The sequence below is a fragment of the Eutrigla gurnardus genome (genome assembly GCF_963514095.1).
Source record: "Eutrigla gurnardus genome assembly, chromosome: 2".
NCBI lineage: Eukaryota > Metazoa > Chordata > Actinopteri > Perciformes > Triglidae > Eutrigla > Eutrigla gurnardus.
Window position 1 is genome coordinate 15,670,348 of NC_139916.1, and position 25,511 is coordinate 15,695,858.

Sequence of the window (25,511 nt, forward strand, 5' to 3'; positions counted from 1 at the left end):
TGATAAATCAACAAATCATTTAAGCGCTGACTGAGAGCACACACACACACACACATATGTATATACTGTATTAGATCACTATATTATATTACTATAAATAGACTTTATAACAACACAGTATGGCTGTTAGCCAGCAAGACACATGGCCTCTTGCCGTTTCTACAGACCACTCTGGGTTTTATAAACAAACAGCTCGAGGTCGCACGTCTCACTGGCTAACAGCCACAGCTGTGGTGGTTTCCCCCAGAGAGGAGCTGCTTCAGCCACTTCATACTGCAAAACGATGAAGTATGGTCATTCACATGGCACAGAACATGCGTGCACACAACTCAGCCCACAATAACACTGACTGATTACAGATGTGTGCTGGCCGGCCCGCGCCGAGGGGAATGGTTGAATAATCATTCCCCTATGATTGCTATTTCTTTAACGCATTACGTCAAGAAAATATGTCTGGGCACACATAACGCCGACCTCAAGTGGAATTTGTCAATAGTGACCTTCATTTAGAAAAAAAAAAAAACATGGAAACGGCAGAATACAAGGCCTATATGTAGAGGAGCGAGGTGTTGTTGTTTGAATGCGCTGCCGTGAATTACGGCTATTAAGGTGGGAGGAAAACCCATGCATGGCAAACACAAAAAACACTCTTGTTCATTTGGCGACGTGAATTTATTTGCTGTAGTGTTTTATAAACAGGCGCTGTGTTACGCAATAAAAAAGTTTTTGCAGGGGAAAAAAAGTGTATAATGGAGAGCTGGACAGGAAAGGAGTGGATTGAAGTGTTTGGTATTGATGCGGACGGCATGTTTTCAAGACAAGCCTGCATTTCATCCGGGTGTATGCGGTTGGAGAGGAGAGGAAGAGAGGTGGACAGCAGGAAACAAAAGTGATCTGACATCAACTGCAGGAGCTGTTCCTCTGAAGCCTTCCACCTTGTTTTCAGATCAGATGATGAAAAGTTTCTGAGAGCGTGCATGCTCACACACCCACACACAGAACCACAAGTATGCTGGCAGGTGGGGGGGGGGGGGGGGGGGGGGGGGGCGCCTTTTACCTGTGTGTGTGTGTGTGTGTGTGTGTGTGTGTGGCTGGCTGGCTGGCTCCACGTGGAGTGAGAGATTCTAGGTGAGGCAGTGCATAAATTACCCAGATATCTCAGCAGGGCCCTTGAACTCATGGAGACATTGCTGGAGTTGCGTCAAGAAGAATAAACACATGAAGTGCTGCAGAGTTTGTGTGTGTGTGTGTGTGTGTGTGTGTGTGTGTGTGTGTGTGTGTGTGTGTGTGTGCGTGTGTGTGTGTGTGTGTGTGTGTGTGTACTCAAAGCATGCAAGGACGTGCACTCGTGCAGCTTCATAAAGCAGGGAAGCAACCTGATGGGATCCATAGCGGCACATTTATAATCCAATCATGTACATGTGTGTGGGTCTGTGTTCAACTTTAGTCGACAGTACTGTCAAAGAATATAGATCTGTTTTTTTTTTTATTCCTTAAACCTACTCCTATGAAAAATATTTTACTATATTGTGTTGTGTCTATTAAGCATCCATCGAAGTTAAAGGAATTATTCATATCATGACCTCACCTTCTTATTATTACCAAACACAGTGAGGCTATGACATTACATTTTAAATTGTCAATGATTCATGTAAATTTCAATACAAACAAAGGACATGACTGTAAAAAGCACAAATACACCCTCGGCCACTCACACACCTCCATAACAACCTCTGCGTTTAAGATAACAAGATGTAAATGATAAGCCTCCTCCCCGACGTCAGCGGCGACACCGCTGGCTCCACGGAGACCCGTGTGCTTGATTGGTTGTGTCTCAAAGGTGTAAGATACCATGCGCGATGCATCAACAACATCTTGATGGAAAATGTATTTTGTATTCTACCTGCAGCGTTGGCACAGGCTGATGATTCAAAGCTCCAGACTAGAGGGATATATGGGGGGGAATACATCCGAGGAATACAATTTTTTTTGTTCAAACTATTTACAATCTATGAATTATTTCCTCCCAAGATTCTGTAGCTGTTTTATAGAATATGTTACTGGAGCCTAACTGATCAATTATTTAGAAAGAGAGATGACTGCACCAATTCCATATTCATGGTTTGCTGGGTAGTAATTTCTATGTTGAGTGCACTCCAGGCAGACAGTGAAACCTCAAGGAGTTGGCACCTATTCAGAGCGCTGCTTCCAAAAGCTGTCACCACATGTGTAGACAGAAATCCAACAGAATGTGAAAGACAGAGGGGGAAGAATATACTGCGTGGAGTATGGACAGGAAGAACTACATCCGCAAATAAATGCAGAGAAATATACAGTCTGGCCGATGCCAATACATAAGGCTGACAGGAGGAGGGCTTGTGGTCAAAAGATCATCAGTTCAAATCCACACGCCAGCTGGGGGATGAGAGTAGAGAAAGTGAATGAGTAACACACTCCGTCCTCCATCATCAACCACCACAGGTGCTTTAAGCAAAGTACTTAACCCCCGACTGTTCTGATGGAGATGCTCAGTGACCAGCGACACACAGTGACACACAGCAATATATACAGTATACGTATCAAGCAGAAGTTCAAAATGTATATTATTAGTGTGACCTGAATGACAGTTCAAGTAATAAAGAAGGAATAAAAAAACTCAATCCAACATTTCAGCCAGACACTTTAAGTGTCATTTCAAATTTGCATAGAAATGCTGCTATAAAATTGGGTTGGGGGGAACATTTCAGCATTTTTATATTCCCTTTAAATAACACTTTTTTTTTTATAAATATGAATTAATATGCATCAATATATTTAGTCTGACAAACTACTACTATTAATAAAAAATCTGTAAGGCTAAACTGAGCAAAACGCATTTTAAAAATATTATTTTTGTTATTACTTTGCGGGACGCATACAGCAGCTCATTTGCATTATTGCATTTTTTCCCTCTCAAAGGTGCAATAAACACGATTCAGAGCATCCGTATAGCAGTAAACAACTATTTGCTACCTGAGCTGAGCATCAAGTCGAGCTTCTCTGTGCTTTGTTGACAAAGCCAGGCAAGCCGTGCACACTTTAGTGCATGTTCATGCATGTGAGCGCACCACACTGACATTAGTGTGTTCTTGCAGGAAACACAACAACGTTTAGAAACAAAGGGACAACGCTGAGATTGAGAAAAACACAGAAATAAATAAATATATGCGTATGACTGGTCGATGATTTATGATTATGAAAAGGATAACTGATGCTGACTGCGTTCATTCTGCTCATCAAACATTTACAAAGAAACTTAAAGCAAACAAACACTTGCAAAGGGAGTATTAGCATGCGCGCTGCAGGCACAACCCCTGCTCCACATTCTCTGATTACTCCTGATAATGATGTATGCAACAAACCACCCACACACAGTACAGATCAATACATAATTACACTGACAATTAGTATCATTAGAGGGGTGCTAGACATGGGGATTTGTTGAGCTAAACACTCCTCCTTGGAGAGAGAGAGAGAGAGAGAGAGAGAGAGAGAGAGAGAGAGAGAGAGAGAGAGAGAGAGAGAGAGAGAGAGAGAGATAAGCTGCTCTCACACAGTCTGCATGGGGGTCTTTTCCAAATGTTTTTTTTTATTGTCCTTTAATAATTGGATGAGAGCAACACTTGAGCACAGAGTGGGTGTGACATTGTTAGCTCGCCATTCAAAACGTTATCCCGAACACAAATTCCAAATTCCAAATCGCCAAACATTTACCCAAACATGACTCATTAGTAGCAATAACGTTGAAGACCAACCGGGCCGATCGGTGTCGCGTAGCTCAACTCATTTAGACTGTCAATTAACTCTGCTCGTCAACTCTGGGCTCAATTAATCAGGTCTAATTACTTAAACGCATTTGCCGGCACATCCTTTTAGATTAGGTCTGCAGAAGTAGGCCTGTGTTTTACAAAGATCATAAGTGAGTTGCGTTCATTAGATGATATTCATAATGGCGGATTTAATAGGGGTTCGGAGCTGGCCAATTCCACTTTGTCTTTACTGCAACAACGTAATGAAAATCTGCTCGCTTTGCTTAATGTCGGTTCACGGCGCGCGGTATGCGTTGGAATGTCGAACAGCAGAGAGAGAACCAGAAAATCAAATCTAAGAGTGCATACAGGATCCTAGAAATAAAGAGAATTCATTGTGTGCTCTACTGCGTCCAATTTAGGGAGTCGGTATAATATTCTGTGATAGTGTGTGCTCCTATCAGCCATAGGTAAAAGGCTCCGTTATGGCATTTGCATCTGCTATACTGCTGTAATCAGTCTCCAGGGTGCAGCTCACCACAGGACGGTACTTACTCTGATAACAATGCTGCTCTCAGCACACACACACACACACACACACACACACACACACACACACACACACACACACACACACACACACACACTTGAACCTCAAGCAGCGGCGTGACCAAAGTTATGGAAACAAATATTAAATTACATTTTTTTTAAATTCCAAGAAGGACACATAACAGCACCAACACACTCCATCAAAAGAGCGGTCTGTCTCACAGTGTAGAAATACCAGATCAATAAGCATGATCACTAAGAAGCTCCATAAAAATCTAAATAATTAAGGTGCAAACGCAAACACTTCCAGATCTATTTCAGGCTAAGCATCAAACCTGACTTGAAACTGATGGTCATGCAACAGCTGGCCTATGCAGCATACAAAAAAAACAAAAAAAACAATCACTTGACGTTGACTCTTCTGGTTTTCAGCTATGATTGATCTCAGACCGATTGATGCATTGGCTTGTGACAAAGCCTCACCATCCATCTGGTGATCGAGAGACGGCAGCTTGACATTTGAATAGGCTCATGTAGAGACAAGCACCAATGGAGCTCCCAGCGAGCAAAAGGAATGTCCAAACCAATTTACGACTCGGTATGTGACGAATGTGTGTCCTAAACCAACATTTCTCCATAATTAAATAATAATCTGATGTACAACTTTTAAGGTCAATGATAGTATGTTTCACTGCCATGTACTAACAAAAGACAGCCTTTATCACCAAATACCTCGATATCAATATTGCAACTTTGATTATTGATAAATAATCATAATAAATGTGGATATAATGATAAAAGAGTCATCATTTTACTGTAATGCAGCTTTTAATGCCAGGAAAAGACACTCAGTATGAGCAATTAGAAATGCAGCTTTGACCAACAACAGAATGCAGAAGGCATTGTTGATCAATTAAAACGTGCCTTGCTCAGCCCCAAAACCGACATCGGAGACTGTCATGGGACACCGAGACTAGTGTAGCATGCTCAAACGATTACGGCCATGTTCCCTGTGCTGCCCTGTTGTTGATTTCCCTGACTTTTCCGTGACTCTCTCAAACTAAATAAGTGTTTTCTAATCACCTAAACGGCTACAGATGGCTAGTTTAATGTGTTGCTTGCTGAAGAGAAAAGCTGCTGGTAATCTCCATTACATGTAATGACTTTAGTGAGCGAGAACACTTATTCTGCAATAAGATTCACTAACTTTCTCTCGCTGAAGAACACCTCAATAAATTCCGTGGCGTTTCATAAACATCCGAAAGCGTTGGGCTGTGTGTTCCCGAGTCGTCCTTATGACGGCACCTACTCCCAGATATACGAACCCTGTCAGATGAGCTACAACACACATGCATGCGGCCGGCGTGACAGAGAGCGGTGCTGCTGAGGAGGACAGTGTGGTGACCAGGTGACGGACACAGATATTATTCCTGCAGCAGCCGGCATTCAATCACCCTCTCCTCTCCTCCCTCCATCTCTCATCCACCCTTTTCTCACGCTGCTTCTTGGCAGTGGTGGCGAAAAGATTTTCTGGGGCTATCACTCTTCCTCTCATCCTCCTCTTCTCTCCATTGGTGAATCACTGCCTCTCCTTCGAGCACACCCTGGCTGTAAAAGGCCCGTCGCTCCCTCTCCTTGGCTGGTTTTTCCTTCTCTCAGTCTCTACCGACGTGCCGTTTTCTCAGTTTATTCCTCTCTCATTAAAATCACCACACTTGCGTCATTCTCCTTCCCATCCATGTCTTGCTAGCTAGGGTTGTGTGCAGTTATATGCACCTTTTTTTTAATCTAGAAAAAATGGAATCTGACCGCTTTTGTGAAGTCTAAAAAAATTGTTGGAAATCAGATTTAAAACATGTTCAAATATGACTTATTTCCAATCAAACCAAAATCCTAAATGCCATCACTGAAAACACTGACGTCCAGCCGTGACTTCTGCACAAAACATGGCACGACATCCAACTCCTTATGACGGTGGCAACAGTTAGATAATGTAGCTCCATTCTTCGACTGGCCTCTTGTTCCGGTTTCCTGCATTTAAAAATGTGGCATCATTTAATCTATATAGCTAACATATACATATGCCTGCCTACATTAAATGAATTTGCACAACTGGCGGCGCAATCAGGTTCATGTGTGCAAATTTGCCTGGATTCTGGACAACAATGATGCCACTTCCTCCTTTTTGAAGCTTTCTTTCTCAATCCCTTCCCTCCATCCTTCAATCCTCTTCCTTGGCATGTCCTGTTATTTTCACACTCACGCCATCTCTCTCATCTCCTCAACACCATCTTTCAAATTGCCTTACTTTCTCCTGAACGTTGCTTTGACATCTAACTCTTCCCCTCTCTCTCTCTCAGACTCCCTCGTGTCCTCTCATTTTCATGCCCGCCCACATCCTACGCCTCTTACTTTCTCTCTCGACCCTCTCTCTGGTTCGAGCTGCTGTCTCTCTCATTTACCTCCTGAAACTTTTTCATCCTCCCCTGCGTGCACGCTCTCTCTCTCTCCCTCCCTCCCTCCCTCCCTCCCCCCGTGTGGAAATGGTTTGTATTGATCCACTCTCAGACCACGGAGAAGGTCAGTGGTTCACTAATAAAGCTCAGGGACAAAACACACACACACACACCAGACAAATATAGCCAGGTAATAGGGCTGAGGTGATGAATGGTATGCTTCCTCACACGCATATTTTTATAACGGAGCTACTTCTAATATGCCAAACGTTTGTGTTTAAAGAAAAAACAGCAACCATCTCTCCGTGCCCATAAACATATCAGCCTAATGACAGCCAGAGGCAAGAAATTATGATCCAGCACAAAGATGAACTCCACACAGGGAGCTGACAGATTCCGGCCATCCATCATGGCTGTGTGGCTAACAGCTGTCCAGTCCTCACCTCTCCACCGATCTGTGGCAGGGTCAAACTAAACGTATTCACCCTCCACCCCTTACATCACACAGCCTTGCCCTCGTTCCTCCACCAGATGCACTTTAGAGGGGCATTCTTTTTGCGTTTTCTAGCCTCGGGGTTAGAGGAGTGCATTTGAATTCCTTGAATGGCTTGGAAGTGCCAGACACCAGTAGCTTAAATGTTAAGAGAGCTGTGTAGCAAGAGATTGCCAGTTTATATACCTGATCAGCAGGAGAAATGTGGATATAACTCCCACTTATTTTTAAATTCCTCCTTAACTTATAGACCAACTGCCGTCAATAGTAGAGGAAGGCTGGCATATATTAAACGTCTTGTGCTACTTCAGTTCTGATGTCTGATTAAGCCTCGTCGTGTTTCTCTGTGCTTGTTATGTTTAGCCATGAAGCGAAGCACCGGCTCCCACGCTGAAAAATGATATCATGCATCCAAGGTCAGATTTGAGGTCGCTCGGACCACTGACTGAGGTTAAGGTCAGTGGTGGGCAGCTGACATTAGGTCACTGCTTAGGGGCAACGTGGCAGACGTCATTAACCTGAGGCTGACCCCTCGAGCATTGCTGCTGTCGCGGGGTCAACCAATCAGCTTATCTCTGAGGCTATTACATCATCATTGTTGACAGCTTATATGGGACAACACTTTTTTTGAGATGATATTTAAGTAAGTGATAAATTACGGGTGAACGTAATCCTTATCAAAACTCCAGATACCATAGTAACAAGCATGGCTGGCAGACTGGGACGGCCTTACTGTTTATAAAGAACTCACTACACTAAACTACACTTGAGGTGGAAGTCGTCTTGAAGGTTACTGGTTACACATGCTTTCCCTGCTATGGCAGGTAGAATGGTCTACAGGCTGCAATGGTAAGGCTGTGTCGGGTAAAATGCAATCCAGTGCGTCTAGTTTGGAGTCTTATCAAAAGCAAACACACTGCATGCCGTTTATACTCCTTTGAGGTCGTATAGTCCATCTACTGAGAGTTATCATGAAAGCAGTCATTTTCTCCGCTAGCTAAAGGCTGATGAGGTAAGCAGCATATCAGCACAATACTGTTATCTACCTGGCATGTGCATTTGCACATACAGGATTTGACTGGCCAGCACAACGAGTGAGCGGAGGATGTTGCACTGCACCGCATAAAGAGTTCAAATTCGTCGCTGTACTGACCTGTGGTTTGTGCCAGTACTCTGCATGGAAGCTCCTGCTGCACCAGTGCAAAGGTCTAATTGAAATAAATGAGATAGCCTGCTTTTTTTTTGTGCTATTGTCAGTGTGATGGGCCAGAAGCACAAAAAAGAATGAAGACAACCACTGAACAGGAAATGGACTACAGATCTACAGAAGGTGGCAAAAGAGAAGAAGAAAGGGAGGTGAGAGAGGACGAGGCTGGGTCATTCACATCACTTGCTCTGACACACAAAACACACCGGTGCACTTAAGCTAATGAAGGCCAACACAGAGAAAGAGTGCTATTCTTAACAAGTATCTCACTCCATTAGTTGCAACACAGCATGGTGTGTGTGTGTGTGTGTGTGTGTGTGTGTGTGTGTGTGTGTGTGTCTGTGTGTGTGGATACCTGCCAGAAAAAATGGTGTGCGCTGACATTTAAAGACAAAGCTTTAAAAGAGGTCTTTTAATTAAGCTATCTTAAGAGAGAGCGAGATGGAGGGGATGGATGGGTGAATTTAAAGAGCACAAAGGATAGAAGATGAGGGCGCCGAGACAGGTGGTCAACGAAATGTGAGGCACACTTAAACACTAATAGACAGAACAAAAAGTCTTCCGGCAGATGCAGCCTGAAGACTGAAGAGAGCGAGTGGGGGGGGAGACGGAGGACAATGAGGCATGAACGCCAGAAAGAAATGTGAGCAGGTAAGTGTGTTCACTTTGTGTGCTGTTGTGTATTGCTTTTATAAGTGCGTGTGTGTCTGTGTGAGCGGGGTCCTCCCTAACACATGCAGGGCCATGCTCTGTGGATCAGTTAGTAAAAAAACAAATCTAGCTCATGCTGTCCCCCAGGATGTCACACTGCAGTTCAACCAACCATACTGCGAGTGTGCGTGCGTGCATGAGGGCTACTCCTGAGTGACATTTCACAAATCCAGGGGACTGGGCTAATGATGTCCCCTGCCTGACTGAATCAAAGCACCAAGAGGTTGTGGGGAGAGGTTAGAACGGGCAGACAAAAAGTGTGAGTACGAGATGGCAGGAGAAAGAAATGAGAGCTGTTCACTTTATATTAACTACCGCAGGGCTGTAGCACTGGACCTTATGAATGAATGTAACATGAGTATTCAATTAGCAGTCGCACACAAATGGGCTGAGTGGAGAAATAGGAGTAGCAGACAGTGTCAGACTCGTCAAAATCAAGGCCAGACTTTACCATATGTGCGCGTACTCATGCGTGCTAACAAGGATATATTCAGTGACGTTTTTGAAGTTATTTGCCAAATGCAATGGTGTCATACGTTAATCCAGTCTGAATCAATGTCAATATTTTACCATCAAAACATAACCTGTGCCTAGCCTGATAAGTACACCGATTCACTCTAAGGGAAAGAAAGAATGTACTCTACAGACCTCAAAAAGCACAAAGGAGAGAGCTTACCGAGTTGATGCAGGCGAGCTCCTTGTTGAGCAGCCAGGGTAAAGAGAGTTTCCCGTCTCCCTTGTAGCAGGACTGAATTCGCTCTTTGATCTTTTCCTTTATCCTCCTCAGGGTGAACAGGCACAATGCTGACTCTTTGGGTGGTTTGGCCCGATTCTTCTGACCCTGGGAGAAGACTGTGAAGAGGATGTCTTCATCCTCAGAGATCCCAAGAGAGTTGGCCAGCTGCCGGCCCGGCCGAGCCAAGAAAGCATCCTGCACCAGGCGGTACTCTACCCCATCTTTAGTGCAGCCGATGGGGAACTCGACGTAGGAGTAAAACTTGGGGTCGTCCACGCAGAGGCGGACAATCTTGGAGGTGAAGAACTGCTCTCCGCTGGCATCGGGTGAAGTCAATTGGGTATCCAGCTGCATTGTTAGATAATAGACAAACTGCTCGCTGCTGAAGCTGTAAACATAATAGATGTCGAAAGCAGGGAACTTGGACAAAGTGTCTGAGGGAATCTTCAGCTGAGAGGACACAAACTCATCCTGATAGACAAAGCTGAACATGTCAGCATTTTCTTCATTTTCCATCAGCTTGCGGCTGGACAAGGTGGGGAAGTACTCAGACTTGCCATCTATGGGGGTTCCGATGAACAGCTTGCTGGTCGGACTGTGGGGGGAGCTTATGATGACCCCGGACATGGTACCTGACTCTGCCACGCTGGAGAGGTAGTGCTCCTTGCGGTGGTGGGGCTCGCCGAGCTTAAAAAGGTCGTCCAGACGTAGGAACTGGCAAATCCCCTGGGAAGTGCTGCCACAGGCAATGAGACGGTTCTGTGCATAGTCTATGAGAAGAAGCTTGTTCACATTGGTGGTCATGGCCAGGTCATGAGGGCAGGACTGGACACTGGGAGGAGGATAGCACTTCTCATTGTCCGACACTGGGCCAGTCATGTGGCTGCGCAGTTTGGTCAGGTTGCTAGACAGCTTGAAAATCCAGTTGACAGCTCCGACGTAGACTTCTCCAGTTTTGTTGTGGATAGCCAGATGTGTAAGCCCCATCTCAGCAGGGGTAAATCGTTTGAAGGGCGGGGGCTGGCCTCCAGACAAGGATGAGCACATGATAAGCAAAAGCCCCAAGAGGAGCAACAAGTTCCCCTGGCCGGGGGAAGCCGCTGACCGAGCTAGGGGACACATGTCTGGGCTGTCTCGAGGCAAGGCTTAGGGGGTTGGGGAAGGAGAAAGAGAGGAGGAGAAGGAGGAAGAGAACAAGTGCTCGTCCCAAATCAGGATTCTCTTTCGTTTGTCTCTTCTATCAATGAATAAGGGGAGAGAGAAGGATGTAGGGAGGGGCAACAAAACTCCTACTGATCCGCTGTCCTGTTCTCAGTGTTGCAAGCCGTCATCAGGAACATCATCCACAGAGCCATGAGGTGGGAGCCCTGAAAGCCAGAAAGAAAAAACATGGTGAGTGTCCTATTGGTTATCCATCAAGCAGGCAGAGAAGCTGAAATGCTCATAAATTGCACAGCCAAAATTAGAAGAAAAAAAAAATCAAGCTGACATTTGCCCCAGTGATGAATAAATCAAATCAAGTCTGAAAAACATGTGTCTGCATTTAATTATGAGTGAAGATAGCAGATAAGGCATGGGCCGATTCTTAAGCACTGTAAACATTGCTGGAATAAGCAATAGACTCATTGAATGCTTAATATTTCCTAACTTTTAACTTTAACATGGTGGCTTTGGCATTTTAAAAAAAGCCAGTGGGCGCTGTTGTATGGACAGCCAGCAATTTATAGCCAAGTCTGCTCAAAGGCTTTCCTGTCATGGCTTCAACGGTATCAACACAGTAACGTAGACTCTTATTGTAACTACGCCTGCCGTTTTGGCAGCTGTATTCAGGCTCTAATGGCAGCTAATGTAGCTCCATCAAGGAGCTACAATCACAATATATACTATACCAGGACAAATATAGCTCATGCAGAGAGAAATATTCAAGACGGACAGCAATCACGATCAGTACTCTTCAAAACTGTCCGTCTTGTTATTTAGTTAGCAATCCAGTTAAAACAATTTTCAGACAGACAAGTGCACTGCATGGAAAAAAGCGACCTCATCATTTGATTGAAACCCCTGCCTTGGCACAGGGAGCATTCCACTGTAGGCTCCGGCGTAAACGATGAACCAGGCTCAACTTCTGCTGCAACGCAGCAACATCTCCATCATTGTACCGAAGAGGAGAATCAAAAGCATTCAAGCACACAAAGCCGATAGCATTGTAACATGCATGGCTAAATCTGACTGTTTCTCCCTCACACACGTATCCCAACAGTGTCCACATTCAGTGCGTTTGGCCCCGCCTCCTACCTCATCGCCACCGCTGTCCTCTCATACTAGCTCATTCTGATAAATGAAGAGAGGGGACTTGGCAAATACACATTCACGAAGGTCTGCGTTCTTTTATGAGCTTCTCCTGAATACACAAATATATTTCACACCGCACACACACACTATACCACACAGCCGGTATCCCTGGACAACCGGGGATGCAGACAACACAGGCTGTATATTAAATGGGCAGTGAGGTAATTTATAGGATGGAGGTTTCAGAAATAAAGGACAGGGAGGAGGAGAAGAGGAGGGGTCAAACGGGAGAGTATCTGCTCCTTTGGGCGTCCGCCAACGACAATGCAATGATGATGAGGAGCAGGGTTTGCCGGGCCGTGTGCCGCTGCTTGACAGGCCAATCATGTTCCCGCAACACCGGGACATTAGTTCTCCTGTAAACGCTGATTATGCAGAACAGGACGCAACTCTCCCAGGGACCCTGCGCCTCAATTTCACCTTGACTATCAAAGTGTCGGTACGAAAGGTGTTTTATGACCACGACGAATCAGAAAAGATGAGACACAACAGAGAGATGAGGTAAGGTAGAAAGAGGGGGGGAAACATATGAGATAGAAAAAAAATTAAAATAAGGATAGAGAAGGGGAAATGCAAAGAGAAATGTGGGCCTTTCCTTCCTTTTTCTTCTTATCTCAGTTTCTGCCTCCTGCTCTCTCTGTGGTTAACCACAGCAGCAAGCTATCCATCAATCAATCACAGAGCACAGAAGTCAGGGAGTGCGGTCAGTTTACCAAGCTCGGACAGATGAAAACCTTTTTTTATATATATATATACACAGCCCCCAAAGAGGGAGAAAAATATCCCTTTGGAAGTCTTGAAAGAATTTAACACCTCAGTAAGAGGAGTCATTAAATTGCACATCAATTTTAGCCGCTGCTGCTGCATATAGTGTGAGAGAGAAAAGAGAGAGAGACAGAGTGAGCAGGGGGGGGGAAAGAAATAGCAGCGGCGATGTTCATGGAATAGCAAACCATAGCTCAGCTGAGACAACGCCGGCCAGGTTCAGGGAGAGGTGGTGTCATCCAATTTCCACAAATGAAAGGCCCGGAGAAGATGTATGGGAGAGAGAAAAAAAAACAAGGCGAGTGAGAGGAAAAGAGAAAAGAAAGGGAAAGTGGGAGATGGAGAGGATGGGGAAACTGCACGGAGGAGCCGGAGGAAGAGCGAGGACCAGCGGTAGCCAAACAAAAGGCAGCACCTCTGCTGCATTTTAATCAGAGCTCTACCTGTGCTTGGATCGAACACCAGGGGAGCCCCGTAGATCTGAGTTAAAATGAGTCAAACACAGGCTGCAGCATTTTCGACGTAAGCAGCCGCCATAAAGTGACGAGCCAAACTAATTTCTTGCTCGACATTACAGTCGCGCCGTGTAACGAGAGGAGATGCCAATTTAAAACGCGGTGGCGCGCAGGGAGGCCGGCTGCCTGGTTTTCCTTTGTCATATCCAAGTGAGGGATAGCGAGTGAGAGCCTGATAAAGAACGAGAAAGAAAAAAAAAAAACGTCCCTACAGTAATTCCTCTTCATTTAGGCGAGCCACGGCTTGATGTAAGAGTGTGAATCGCACAACAAATTACATCTGGGGCTTGTTATCTATCCCCGTAATAAGACAATGACATCACAACATACTTTCACTAACACGATGGTGGGAAACAATGTGGAGTTATCCACTTCAAAAACTAACAGGACAGCGTGTGGATGAAAGAATCACACAAATAATGTCTTCACAAATGGGCCCCCAATCACCTCTTTTTCAGGCCCTCCACTCTGCACCCCGTCATCACAAGCCCCTTTTAGACTGCCTTTTCATTGCGGGAGTATTCTGCCGTTATTTCGCCCCGTTGTCAGTCTAAACGCTTGCCTTGAAAGGCGTAAGAGAATATTAACGGAGGTCGTCACAGAGTCAAGACAAGTCGATACGGCGTGCTATCTAAACGCTCTAAGCACCCGGGGAGGAAAAGACGTGACGTAGTAATACGTGTTACCGGGGCGACACGCCGCCGGCAGATTTAACGAGCTCAAAGCGTAGATCCAAAGCTGATAAAACGCCGGTAGTTGCTGGTATGAGGTCGCCAAAGTTCGGTTCGCAATATATTTTGACTCGCCTTTCCACCATTACGGCGGAATCGTCTGTCTAAAAGGGGCTGCAGACATGCCCAGCTGCTGAGAATATAGTCAAATCACTCAGCGTCTTACATACTCCTCTCTTTCCTTAAAATTCTCCACTTCCTCGCTACAGCCTTATCCCTCAGTCTAAACCCACTTCAATTTCAATTTCCTCCTGAGCTAAAGTGAAATGGTGGGAAGGGTGCTGAAACAAGCTTGCGAGCCATATCTGGCACCATCAAGGAAAAACATGTCAATCATTTTGGGGCCGGAGCGTGTCTGTGGCTTTGGGAACGGGCAGCCACCGTATCGGGGGAAGCCGACGCAGTTATCACATCGCAAAAAAAGCCTTAGAGAGGACGGGGCTACAACGGGCCAAGTTGATTGGATTTTATATCAGGGTGCCTATCAATTGACAGGACTGTACTGTGTCCCTATGGGGATTGGGGAATTGGAATGAGGGAGCGAGAGGGAGGGAGAGGGAGGTAGAAGACATAACATAGAGGGGGCAGCTTAGCAGGGAGGGGGCTTTCCACAGCCTTGCTTCACGTTGTTTATTTTGCTTAAGAGTAGCGGGGAAGAGATGGGGGTGGTGGTGTGTTTCTATGCATGTTGGGAGGAAATTCCAGGGGGCAGGTGAAGTGGTGAGCACCTGGTGACTCTTGCTGCTGAGCTGGATCAACTCTCCCACTTCTCCCAAAGCAACTAAACCTGTCCGTTCAGATAATGGTCGCTGCTCAGTCCTCGAGCTGTGCTGATTTATTGCCAGTGGCATATCAATTACAGCGCTCGCCACCGGAGGGGAGAAAGAGGGAGAAGGTGGTGCGAGAGAGTGATGATGATGAGGAAGGAAGAAAAGCAGTACTCGGGCAAAATTCTCTACCCTTGCATCGCGACATGCGGTTCGCATCTGGGATGAGAGGGAGAGGTGAGAGGGTGGAATTGAGGGTTTTGAAAAGAAAATCCAGTCAAATTCTCTAGACACACACACTCCCATATATGGACAAAGTCCGTTTTTGTAACCTGACCATAGCATAATAGAGGAGGTGAGGGAAAATAATAATATAATATATTAATATAATATTAAAAGACACACACTGGGCACACTTAAAGCAACACACACACACGCACCAATCCTCCCACTACATCCTCCCCTCTGTGCCGCACAAATTGTCTCCCAGCACACAAATATGGATTTATGCGCATGCAAATCCAAACACACGTGTACAAAACCTAATGGGCCTCTATCTCAATCTGCCCTCCACCTCGTCACTCAGCAGCCAACACACTCCAGAGATTGGAGATTTGCCTGGGGGTGAAAAAAAAAAGGATGGTTGAGGGGTGGATAAAGGATTGAACAGCACGAGGAGGCGGCAGGGAGCGGGCGGTGGGGCGTGGGGGCGGGATGGTTAGAGAGGAGGTAAGATAGAAGGGGAGCCAAGCCCCCGAAGCCTTAATCCTCTCCCAGGGTCTGCCTAATCTCACTGCCGCTATCTGCATATGGGAAGAATGGATTACCATCCCCCAACACACCGACGGTTGGTTGGATGGACTGACGGAGGGATGGGTGGCGATCCCTGGACAGACAGACACAAGCACACAAAAAGTCTGACTGTTATTACAGTGAGTAGAGGATGTGGGTTGCATTCGAAACTACGTTGAGCAAATGCACACTCAGCTCTGTAGCATCCTGCAGGTAGGCATGGTGCATGCTAGTGATGTGCAGGCTAGTGATGGTGCAGAGTAGTGATGTGCAACCCCACCCCCCCCTAGTGTAACATATGTCCCAATCAGAGGGCGTCTCAGGGCCCAATGGGGTAAGAGGGGCGCAAACGGTCCTCTTAACACACCAAAATCTCAAATCTCACCATTGCAACAAAGCAATCACTCCATCTAGGGATTATCAGAGAATGCCAACATTATTGCAATAACCCAGTTGAATATTATCAAAATATACCCAAGCCCATTTGTCACTGTCCACACAGATTTGTTCATAAAGGCCATTCTTTTTTTCAATAACCGCGGAATGACAGCAGATTATGTATTAATAACTGAGTATGGATAGTATTTCTAGAGTGCCCTTGGGGGCAATACAACCAGAAATAGTCAACCCCAGATCTGATATTCACTTGTGTGTCATTACTTCATATCATAACTTTATTAGCAAAGAAAAAAAGGGAGAAAAAGGGCAAAAATCAACGGTCTCTACATCGTATTGAAGTCGTCCAGCGAGCCAAGACCAATTTCAGGGGTAAGACCAATTTTCAAGAGGTTGGGCAACAACGCAGTATAATATATATATATATTGTGATATCTTGTATCATTTCTTTCCTGCCTTGGCTGAGGGAACAAGCTGACTGGCAAGTCTTAAAGCGTATAAAATGTCCTTATGAGTTCCATTTTAGTGCCAACGTAAATCAGTTTAGAGGAGGACAAGCTCTCTCTCTCTCTCTCGCTCTGTGTGTGTGTGTGTGTGTGTGTGTGTGTGTGGCAGGTGGCCTGCAAAAACAAATGCCATGTTCCCGAGTACAAGGTGTGTGTGTGTGTGTGTGTGTGTGTGTGTGTGTGTGTGTGTGTGTGTTAGGAAGTCAGGCTCTAGAACACACTGAGCCCCCCTGCTGGGCTGACTTTTAGGTCATGAGCCTGGTCTAAGTGATAAAACCCGATCCAGACCCGTCTAGCAGTTGAGGAAAAGCTACGCAGTAGAAACACTGGGCTCAAGGTTGTCCTCCGTTCGCTCTCCTTTTGTTTTTCTCAAGTACATTAGGCAAGAATACATTCTTTACAGCAGACACTTTACAAGCTACTCAGCTCTATTCAGTGGAATAATAGAATATGAAGATTGTAAAATGTTTTTTTGGAGAAAGTATCGTGAGCCACAGGGTCATAAAAAACTCATAATAATAAAAATAAAATCATTTAAAGCATGAAAAACAGACTTAACAGCAGGGTATTTTGTTAGCCTGTTAATCTGTAATATTATGACTGATGGTAATTATTTACACTGTTGGCCTCCATGTGTTTCCCAGGCTTGAACGACTAGCCTGCACAAGGACGAGGGGAGAAACAAGACTAACCCCTCCACACTCGAGGGCTGAAGTGGCAATAAGAGCAAGGACAACTGCTCCTCTGACACCCAACGTGCCTCACGGATAACAGACATGTGTGCCTGTGTGTGTGTGTGTGTGTGCCTGTGTGTGTGACAGCTGCCACTCTGAGACAGTAGGCAGACTATGGGCAGTACATCACACACATTTTTCTTTTCCACATTACTGGCGCACCCACACACACACACACACACCCACACACCCACACACACACACACACACACACACACACACACACACACACACACACACACACACACACACACACACACACACACACACACACACACACACACACACACACACACACACACACACGGGTTTTTAGAGGTAAATGGGATTATATGCCGACAGAAGCTCCTTCAGACAAGTACGTGGTGGTCATGCTGGAATGTGTGTTGCAGTGTGTCGGTTACATTTGTGTGCACATGTGCGGCCGTGCTCTGAGGCTACAGCGAAAAGTTGTTGCTGCTCTACATTTGTCAAATAATCTGCAAAATGACAGGTGTGTGTGCGTGTGTGTGTGCGTGTGTGTGTGTGTGTGTGTGTATCCTTCAAATCACTTCGCAACTGAAACTGCAAAACTAGCATTACGCTTGCATTCTACAAGCAAAGAGTGAAACACTGTCTGAGCAGCTTGAGGTGGTTGGATAGTTAATGGCATCCTCTCGGTGCTCTGAACACTTTATGAGCATTGTGTCTGATTTGGCTGGTGAACACAGGGATGAGCACCCCAGGGTGTCTCCCAGGCATGCAGCCCTTGTCGTTACAATTACACACCAACAGCAGACAAACTGTATTTGTCTCCATCTTTGCAACCGATTTCCTCCATTGCCTCCTCTCCGTCTATCTCTTGTCACATTCTGCACCATCTGACTCATAGCAGTGCACAAACCCAAACAAAATACAAACTGCTTGTTCAAACACCACATTTATGGTGATCACAACAAACTAAACATGAGCATGCATTTTCTCCTCCCCGTTTTCTCTCTCGGCGATGAAATTCCTGGAGAAACAAAAAACAAAAAAGGGCTCGACTCCAGCTGCCAAGACGGAATGAACCCGCCATCGCATAAAACCTGCCCACATTTCAAAAAGGGAGCACACAGACACACAAACACAGAGATGCAGGCGCCGTCAGATTAGTGGTTTACTCTTAATCTCTCGACTGTGTTTGTGCGACTGGGTCTTTCTTTCGATGACAAATCCCGTCTGTGTTTGTGTTTGTGCGTGTGTGTGTCTGCGTGCGTGTGTGTAGGTGGGAGAGGTAGGCAGTATGTAGGTCAAGGCCACGATGTGCCCGATACAAGTCACACAGTAACGCGTTAGTCGTGCAGTTAGTTCAACATTTCACTAGCGGCTCACTAAGGCAATGTCACAGTGAGCCTGTACTGCTGTCTGAAGCGCTAATGCTATTTCTGTTTGACATGGCCTTAAGAGAACAACAGTCTTGAGCCATCAGAGCGGGTGGTGACATGCAACAGCAGGTTGTTATCATAACTTGCAGTCGTCCTTTAAATAGAAGTACATAATATCCACAGGTCTAGCTGCCCGGAATTAAATATATTTAAATATATCTATTTATACTACTTATATTATATTTATATTACTTATATTTCCGAATGAAATTAACTAACTTTACTACTTTAAAACACTGCACACTTAAGAACCTAATCAGCTTTTTTTAAATGTCTGTTTCTTCCATTACCGATTGCGTTGACTCAAACATCCAACAAACAATGCAAGACAATGCAACTAAAAATAGGAAAAACACATCCTTCCTTCTTACAAAGGAAGAGTTGAGGTCATAGACTTGCTCAATTCAGTACACTCAGCCTGACTTGGACTGGTATGACCGGTAGCTTATGGTGGAAAATGCAATCTAATGTAGCACATTACAATGTGCAGTGCTTGTCAGGCAGCCAGGGCTTGTTGGTTAGATAAACGACAATTGACAAAGCTCTTCCTGACCAGGAACAGAACAAAAAGACAACCCTGATGCTTTAGCAATTTATGATTAATAATAATTTCTCTTTGGGATGCACCAATAAGACTGTCATTCCCGATAACAAATACCTGGATACAATACCGATACTGAGTACCAAATTTTGTGTCAGCCAAAAGCCGCAGTCTGAGCAGACCATGAAAATGCATCGTCACAAAAAAGTTTCCTGCACCTGCATAGATATTTAAGGAAAGTACCCTGTGGAGTGTGAATGGTGCCGGGCACTGTTATCCCTAATCACAAACCCAGCGTGCAGCTACTTGCCATCCCATAACTTGAATCAACACCAAGCAAAGTCAGTCACAATGAAGGTTTACCACAAACAACTTTGTGGTTTTTCCAACAGTTAAACCACCAGTCAAGCTGTGGTTTGAGCTTCCTGAGCTGGTCGGGCAGGTGTTGATGTCATGAAACCACGGCTGAAGACAGGTTCAGTCAGTGGACTGAGAGAGAAGTGGGACCCAAAAGGACAACTGGCCCAAACATACCGTCTTTATAAAGTCTACCACATGTTTTGTTTGGTGAATGACAAACTGATAGTAATTCACTTTAATACGTTGTACACTCATGAAGACATTTGTATTACTTTAAAGTGCAATGAAATGATCAAAGTGCATACATTAGGTATATTCATTTACTACATCCACCCACCAACAGACTGTTCGGAGCTCTTTCCGTTACAACAAAACAGGTGGATTCCTCTACAGCGCTGCTGTCGGGCTTATATTCCCCCTGCTGAGTTCACTATAATGGAATGCAGCCCGCTCTGCCCGAAACAGCCGAAGTCAAACAATGCTGTTCTCAACTGCAACTACTTTCTCTGCCTCACACCCTCTGCTTGTGAACTTGACTAACCCTTGACCCCGACTATGCTGAGGTGGGTTTGTGCTGCACCACTTCAGGAAACACTTGCCAGAGAGTGTCGATTGTTGTAAAAACAGGCAAGACGTTATAAATCCTCTCTCCAAAGATTTCAGGACAGTGGCGTTGAAGGCGGCGGCGGACGGAAGAGGAGTCGCTTCAAGGAGAAAGGCATTAAAAAAGAATCACTGTCTCCTTTTGTTTTAATGGTGCCATAAAAAGGTAGCCTCCCCTTCTTGCTCTTAAATGCTTCCAGAGTGAGCTTATGTGGACCGCCAACATCGTCACTACTAGATGAATGGTTAGCTCTTCGTGGGATTGCAGTAGTATTTAGAAATTATGTATTAGCTCCAAACCAAAAGCAGGAGTTCATGACAAAATATTTAAAGAAATGTTGATATTAATATCAGGCAAGAAAAACTAAAAAGGAAGCCCAAAGTAGTGTGCTCTTAGTCAGGTCATGTCTGTGACATCACTGATTTTCCTGTTGATGGGAAGAAAGTGACGAAACACATCTCTAGATAAAGTTCTAAACCAGAATCCTGTTTTGATTTCCCAGTCGAGATTAAATCACGAAGAGACCGACATCTGACCTGAGCGCTTCAAAGACTTGACACGACTCCAAGACTTCATTTAGCTCATATCTTCTCGGCTTGTGAAGTCTTCTGGTGCTCCATCATACTCGATACGGTCTCCACTTATTAGGTTTATTGAAACAGACGGACAACTGACCATCTGCTCTCCTTATTCCCTTCGGTCTGAGAACATTACGTCAGCCAGTACAAGTTTCCGCAAATTAAATGTCGCTCTTTGTTGCAATGACGGCAAACAAGCACTGAAATGCACAACTAGGAACTCACACAAACGGGCACACACAGTGGGTCTGGGCTGGTTCACCATCGACTCGGACAGCACCCTTATCCATCACTGTCCATTAAGGGCCATACTGTTTCCGGATGGTGTGCTGTTGAGGAGTTTTCGTAACCATATCACTGACGATGACCGCATGGCTTCATCCTATGCTCTAAATGCTTTAAGACGGGCGTGTGGCTTGTGTCACAGGGTGTTTAGCAGATGAATGTCCACAGATGGGTCACAAGGCATCTGGGTTAATGCAGCTGAATCTGCTTGGGGGAATATGGGTCCGATGTTTTAACAGGGAAACCATCGAAAAACAATGCGACAACTCATGTAAGACGTTAAAGGAGACAGTATGTCTCCTGCAGTTAATCCAGGACATAGTTCATGTGCAAGTTACTTGGAAAGTCCACTGTGTATTTCAATCTGAAAACAGGGGTATCATAAGATTTTGTTCTGTAAGTAAATCAAGAAACATTAACCCAGCAAATGAGCCAATATGCCACCCAAGAAACCGCCGACTTACACGAGTCAAACTTCACAAAACAGGAAGATCTGCAACAGCATATACAATAAACAAAGCTGCTGTCACATCCAGGAACTCAGTAGGACAGGACCATTCATTTTGTTTAACTGTTATATTAGAGTCATGTGAGGCCGACGCCAATTATCTTCAGTCGCGCCGTTGTGGAGCTCAAACAAAGGAAGCTCGTCTATCCCAACTGTTTTTAGCCCAGGAGATGTTCAAGCCAACAGACAGCGTGCGTGTGTGTGTGTGTGTGTGTGTGTGTGTGTGTGCACGCTTGTGAATGTGCTACACACCCATACATAGTGTTCAGCAGGAAGAGAATAGAGGCTTGTGAGCTCAGATGATTTCCTGTCTTGTCCCAGATCATCAGCACATACTGTATTCTTGGTGAAGCATGGCGCTGCATGCATCACTGCTTCACTATAGAGGCGGCGACCGAGACCAAGCCCAGGCTGTAAAAGAGGGACTAATGCCTTATTTGCAGTTAGTAGTGACTATGACACATACAACACTTTTAACGTTGGACTTTGCCCCCTCTTTAACTACATAACAGACTTAAATGTACATTTTATGAGGTCTGTCTACCGACTAAAATCTTCTCAGGAAAAAGAGGGGAGAAAAAATCTGAATGAGATCGGAGGCCCGGAGAATGAAAAATCATAACATATGGGGAGATCGAGTGAGAAAGGGTTGTAATCATGAGGCGGGAGATGAGGAGATGAGGAGATGAGAGAGAAAACGGTTAAGGTGAAAAGGCGAGGTGATGGAAATGGAGAGAATAGGGGGAGAGATGGAGGGCTGAGATGAGAGGAGTTGGAGATGCCTTTTCAGAGGGCCGGCGAGGCGGAAAGAGGACGAATGGAGAGAGATAAAGGGAGAAGAGTCTGTGCACGTTTGGCTAAAAGGGAAACTTTTTCTCAGCTAGTGGGCAACCGAGTGCCTGTCACATAACGATACCCAACACCACTTCAACAAAGACCAAGTCCTTCAAAACAGTATTCTTTATGCTGACGCACAGCTGCTTCCACGAGGACTCGGCAAACCTTCAATAGGTGCACATCTGTCACGAAATGAACTTTAAACAAGCTGGGAATCATATTCTACCGGCTGAAACTAGAGGTGGAACAATACCTGGATTTGTACTGAGGCGTTCGATACAGGACTTTCTCTAAACAACATCCTTTTGGTAGGAAACAATTCACATGAGCATTTTAGTGGGTCCTTGTGCATCCTGCCCTGTATAATCAAGTACAAGCTACAGCCCAGTTCAGCCATTATATACAGAGTGGATGGAGCATTACAGAGTCAGAAATACTTTATTCATCCCAAAGGGGGAATAGAGAAATGTGTGTTGATTTATTTTTGTTATTTATGAATTGTTTTTATTGACGCTATGCCAGTATTTGAGCGCTTTAACTGTTAAAGTAAGAACTATGGCCAATTAGCAACTGTTCCAAAAATAAATTAACAAAAATAATACGCCAGCTGCGCTCTAGTGTTAACAACTACGTGGCCGTTGTAACTAGCAAAACAAAGAACAATCGGCCTGTTTGCAATCTACCCACCTTGAGCAAGAAGTAAACCATTTTCTAAGCTATGTGAAGCTAATGATTCATTGTACCTTCTATTGTATAAAACTAGCATTTGTTTTTTTTTTCTCGATAGAAGCCTCTAACAACTGTTCTACCAGAATATCCCTCCCCGGGCATAAAGTCACAGTACAATTCCTGCCTCCAGTCCAACATGTTCATTTCATGACCAGCCTTTTCGAGAGGTGCCTTGCTGTTCTTGGAGCCCTCCCAAAAAGGAAGGGCTGGGCCTACTGGTCCGTCCAGACAAACGGGTAGCATCAGCCATTGTGAGTCAGTCACAGGGCAGACAAGGCGAGGGAGCAGTGAGATTCAACAGAAGACAATGCACCACAGCCACCTCGAGCACACGTTCATTAGGTCACATTACCGAGACTGTCCCTCAACCTGCCAGATAGCACAATTAATAGAGCTGCCGCTCGTGTAAACAGTGTGTGTGTGTGTGTGTGTGTGTGTGTGTGTGTGTGTGTGTGTGTGTTTTGAGGGAGACCGGCGGTCTTTTGTGACATTACTAAAAGGGGAAGAACTGTGGATTTAAAAAAGAAGAAGTAAAGGGGGAGGAGGGGAGGGTGAGAGGAAAAAGCCAAAACTGTGTCCAAAGAGCGTGACGGTGTCGTTACAGTAACGGGACCCGGGACGAGGTTGAGCTTCGAGGAGGAGGAGGAGAGCAGCGGGGGAGACTGAGAACCAACATGGAGAGAAAGAAAAACACAGAGAGAGACGTGTTGGGAAGACAGAAATGTGAGCACAGAGGAAGAGAGATAAGGAGAGCGACCGGTGGGAAGCGGGGGAAGATGAGAGGAAGAGTGGCGAGTGAAAGGAATGCCAGAGACAAAGAGGGGAGGAGAGGGTCTTGTTCAACATCACGCTGGATGTGGAAAGTCTCCGGCATCACCGTGGCATATAGGACAACGGCTGCAGTAGATGCTGCAGGCCACATGACCTTCTGGTTGTACGCTTGCCAACTTTTTTGACAAGAGATTTGAGACGGAAGACAAACTTCTCTCTACAAAGCGTGCCCTACCGAGGAGACGAATAAAACCAGTGCTTTTAGTCTCCGGTCTGAATATTTGATGTGCATGACAAGACACAGACTCACGAGGAGAACACGATCGTTGCAACATAAGAACTATTCCGCTCCCTGTGGTTTTAAATGTGTTTAAATGTTATTTGGCCCAGTCTGATTAAGTCTCCCCTCCGTTTCTATTGCATTCCAGTTTGCTGAATAAGCGCCTCGCTTCCTCTGCAGCCCCTCCTCTGCATTCTCAGCCAGCCCACCTCGCCGTCGTGCACAAATATATCACAGCCATACAGGCCAGGCAAATGACCTGCCATGTTCCACGGTCCCCCGGGGACCAGCCGCCACTCATAACTCCCCAATTCCTCACTTATTTCAGCCACTCAACGCCACTTTCAAGGCAGATTGAAAATATGGCTGTGGCGTGATTTGCGAGCCATCATCGTACATTGTTAGTGAAAGTTAGTAGAGTAGATGGTGTCTGTAACGACGCCGGAAATGTTGGGATATATGCTGTGCTGGGAAGTATAGGTGCAAAACTAGATCAAGAACAAACGGGGCAATTTCTTGTCCTATAGGAATGACGGTAGCAATATTGAAGCGTTTGATTTTATTAAATGCTGGCCATGGATGAAAAAGTCAGCGTTTTAATGCCGCAAGAAGAAAAATAATCAATATCAATATCAACAACTGCCGTCCCAATACAAAGCAAAAGGAAAAGCAATATTTGAGCAGGAAATGTATTCTCTTCAAACCGGTCCGATTTCTGAACGCACTTAATATAAGCAACCTTTTGTTCCTCCACAATAATCACTTTGTACAAAGCGAAATCAGTTCTACAAAGCTCTGGAATTAAACCACAACCTAATATGTCTTTGGTACAAGTGGGCCTGACCTATTATTTGACAAACGCTGTTTGATAATGGGATTCAGCACTAAGCCGGGCTCCATCGCCGCGCTGAAATCCACTTTCCTCCGCAGGTCGGCTGACCCTTCCCTTGGTGTGCTGAAGGATGGCCTGTCTGATCTGTTCTGGCTTGTAAATACTCGTGATTTCACAAGGGAGGAAGGGAGAGACTCGCACGATGACAAGAACCGGTCACCAGAGTCCTGCTTGCGACCTCTACCCACATGAGAGACGAGACGATCCCCGCTTCTCTCTCTT

General features: G+C 45.3%; 1 protein-coding gene across 2 annotated transcripts in view; it reads right to left on the reverse strand.

The window, feature by feature from the left end:
* Positions 1-25,511, reverse strand: part of plxna1b (plexin A1b) — a 174,228-nt gene that overhangs the window by 130,357 nt on the left and 18,360 nt on the right. For both annotated transcript variants that reach the window (XM_084038176.1, XM_084038175.1), the window contains exon 2: positions 9,881-11,307. In XM_084038176.1, coding sequence (XP_083894302.1) covers positions 9,881-11,062 — 1,182 coding nt within the window. In that variant the 5' untranslated portion in view covers positions 11,063-11,307. The remainder of the gene's footprint in view (positions 1-9,880; positions 11,308-25,511) is intronic.